At 39.2% G+C, this 3,354-nt stretch overlaps 1 protein-coding gene across 1 annotated transcript; it reads left to right on the forward strand.

Moving 5' to 3' along the window:
- The first annotated feature begins 2,827 nt into the window (after nucleotides 1-2,827).
- Nucleotides 2,828-3,354, forward strand: LOC119815651 (60S ribosomal protein L21-like). The gene has a single exon (XM_038331888.1). It carries the CDS (start codon nucleotides 2,828-2,830, stop codon nucleotides 3,308-3,310), a length of 483 nt encoding a protein of 160 aa, XP_038187816.1. The 3' UTR covers nucleotides 3,311-3,354.

Genomic DNA, 3,354 nt, shown 5'->3' on the forward strand with positions numbered 1-3,354 from the left:
TGATAGATAATCCTCATGGAGGCTTATTATTTTCTCTTTCATCTCTCACAACACTATATGATGTCAATATTGCCATTCACAAAGGAATAAGATTGCAGAGTTAAAACAATATTCTCAACTTTACACAATAAGCAGCAGGGTCAGAATTCAAATACATGAGTCTGCCCTTATCTCAGAGTAATGACATGCTATTCCGTGCTGCAACTTCTAACTCATGAGTCTCAGAGCTCTTACAGAACCAAAGACTAAATCACATGTCACCATGTGTGACCTCAGCATCATTGGATGGAGTGTCTCCAGTCTGCCTGTGTCCTTCATCCCTTTGGTGAAGAGCTAGTGAATCTCAGTGGACACCATTTGCAGCAGTGGCTCAGTCTTGTCAGAATCCTAAAATTATCAAGAGTTCTTGGAAGAAATATTTATATCTAGAACTCAGTGTCAGAGAATCCAGTTTAATTGATCTAGATACAATATTTTTTAAAGTAATTTCTTAAGTCAGCATGGAAAGTGATGAGTTTTATTATGGCATTTCATACATAATTCCTAAAGTTAACACACTGTATTAGTTACTTTTCTACTGATGTGATAAAATACCATGACCACAACAATTTATAGAAGGAAGAGTCTATTTTGAATTTTGGTCCCAGAAGACTAGAATTCATAAGGGTGGACACAGCATGGCAGCAAGCAGCAGTATTATGACAGGAATGGGAAGCTAAGAAACTAAGAGCACACACACATGCACTCCCCCACTCACCCTCCACACCTCCCCATCCAGTCCTAAGAGAGGGCAGGGTACCCTGCCTGTGGGGAGTCCAAAGGCCATCCCCGCTCCATCCAGGCTTAGGAAGGTATGCATCCAAATAGACTAGGATCCCAAAAAGCCAGTACATGCAGTAGAGACAAATCCCAGTGCCATTATCATTGGCTTCTCAGTCTGCCCCAATTGTCAGCCACATTCAGAGGGTCCAGTTTGATCCCATGCTCGTTCAGTCCCAGTCCAGCTGGCTTTGGTGAGCTCCCATTAGATCAGGCACACTGTCTCAGTGGGTGGACTGGCCTTTGGGGATCCTAGTCTAGAGGGAGAGGGGAGAGGATGAGTGGAGGAGTGGGAGGGAAATGGGAGGAAGAGGGGAAGTGGAAATTTTGAATGCTATTATTTATAAAGCAATAAAATTTTTAAAAAAGACAAGAAAAAGTAAAAAAGAAAAGAAAATGGGCTTTAAAAAGAAGAGGGATTGTGTTTGTTTAAGTAGGACTTACATATATTTATTTATGTATGAACAGGTTTATACTTGAAACCAGAAGTTTTAAAATATACAAATGAGTATACTGTAAAAAGTAAATCTCTCCTACTTCTTCCTCTTTCCCTATTTCTTACTCATCCTTCAAGAGTTTCCTATTGCTGTTGATTTGCTATATATTACTTTATATTAATATGAGATTAAATACATAGATAGGTGATAAATAGCTTGGTAAAGACCCTTTTTGTTAGTTCAGGTGAGTTCCAAGGTATGCCTAATGAGTATTATTAGAGTAATTATTAGAATTTATTTATTCTGAAAAATGGTCTATATAGGCATAATCACTGATGAATATACATGTAATTTATTCAGTTTAACACTGCATGAATCCATATAACTGTCTAAAATGTCCAAATTCATAGAAACAGAGATAAAAGAGCAGTTGTCAAAGGGTTGTGGAAATGAAAATTGACAATGATTGTAAATTTTCAGTTTATAGATGAGTAAGTCCTAGAGATCTGTACAACATAAGCCTGTTGATTAAAATTAAGATATTGTGCACTTCAAAATGTATTAAGCAATTAGATATATTGTTAAATTTTTTACTACAAATAGAAGAGAGATACAAGAAAACATCATAATGTGTTGGATAATGCTAATTATTCTGTGGAAAATTTATTTGCATGTGTCAAATTCATCACTTTGTATCTGATTACAGGGTAATATCAAAAATATGTAAAAAATTTTTGAAAAATCAGCAACAATAATCTATTAAGATTTTTAGCTCTTTGTTGTTGTGCTTTGAATCAGGATGACCCTTCAGAGGCTCATAGGTTTGAATACTTGGTTCCCAATGGTGGAACTGTTTTGGAAGGATTAAGAGGGGTAGCCATATTGGAGGAAGTGTGTCATCGGGGAAAGCTTTGGAGTTTCAAGAGCTCAACAGTTTCCACTTAGCTCTTCCTCTGCCTCCTGCTGTGGATCAGGATGTAAGTTCTCTGCTACCATAACTGCCTACCTGTCTGTCTACTGCAATGCTCTTTGTTGTGATGGTCTTGTACTTACCCTCTGAAACTGTAATGCCCCAAAAAACTCTTCTGTGTATAAGTTGTTTTGGTAAGGAGTATCTTAGCACAGTAATAGAATAGTAAATAGCATTGGTATAACAATTGCACCTCATTAAGACTGTTTAGGGCTGCTAAAATGCTCAGTAGGTAAAGGAGTCATCTATCATATCCGTCTTTCCAATCTTTCTGCCTCCTCTTCCACAAAGAGCCCTGAGACTTGAGGGGAGGAGTTTGATAAAGGCATACCATCTGTACATTGTCCAGTCATGGGTCTCTGTGTTAATTGTTATTTAGTACAAAAAGAAGCTTCTCTGATGAGGGTTGAGTGATACACAGATCTATGGGCCTAGCAATATGTCAGTAGGAATCATCTTATTCCTATGTTCTTTTAGCAGAATAAAAGTAGTAGGTTTTCCCTGTAGTAGGTTTGTCCTGCCCAGTTCTGCAGCCATTTAGTCCCAAAGAAACACACAGAGGCTTCCGGCCATGGTAGCCATCTTTCAGTAACTCGCCAACATGACAAACACAAAGGGAAAGAGGAAGGGCACTCACTATATGTTCTCTAGGCCCTTTAGGAAACATGGAGTTGTTCCTTTGGCCATGTACACGCGAATCTACAAGAAGGGTAATATTGTAGACATCAAGGGAACAAGCACTGTTCAAAAAGGAATGCCCCATAAATGTTACCATAGCAAAACCGGAAGAGTCTACAATGTCACCCAGCATGCTGTGGGCATCATTGTAAACAAGCAAGTTAAGGGCAAGATTCTTGCCAAGAGAATTAATGTGCGGATTGAACACATCAAGCACTCGAAGAGCAGAGACAGCTTCCTGAAGCGGGTGAAGGAGAATGACCAGAAGAAAAAGGAAGCCAAAGGGAAGGGCACCTGGGTTCAGCTGAAGCGCCAGCCTGCTCCACCCAGAGAAGCACACTTTGTGAGAACTAATGGGAAGGAGCCTGAGCTGCTGGAGCCCATTCCATACAAATTCATGGCCTGATGTACAAAAAGAAATAAAAGACCTGGACTGTAAAGGGTTTTTCT

This window comes from Arvicola amphibius, chromosome 5 (genome assembly GCF_903992535.2).
Source record: "Arvicola amphibius chromosome 5, mArvAmp1.2, whole genome shotgun sequence".
In the NCBI taxonomy this organism is placed as follows: domain Eukaryota; kingdom Metazoa; phylum Chordata; class Mammalia; order Rodentia; family Cricetidae; genus Arvicola; species Arvicola amphibius.

What these genes read in the sequence shown, in the direction of transcription:
- LOC119815651 (XM_038331888.1), top strand. Translation starts at nt 2,828, where the DNA reads ATGACAAACACAAAGGGAAAGAGGAAGGGCACTCACTATATGTTCTCT.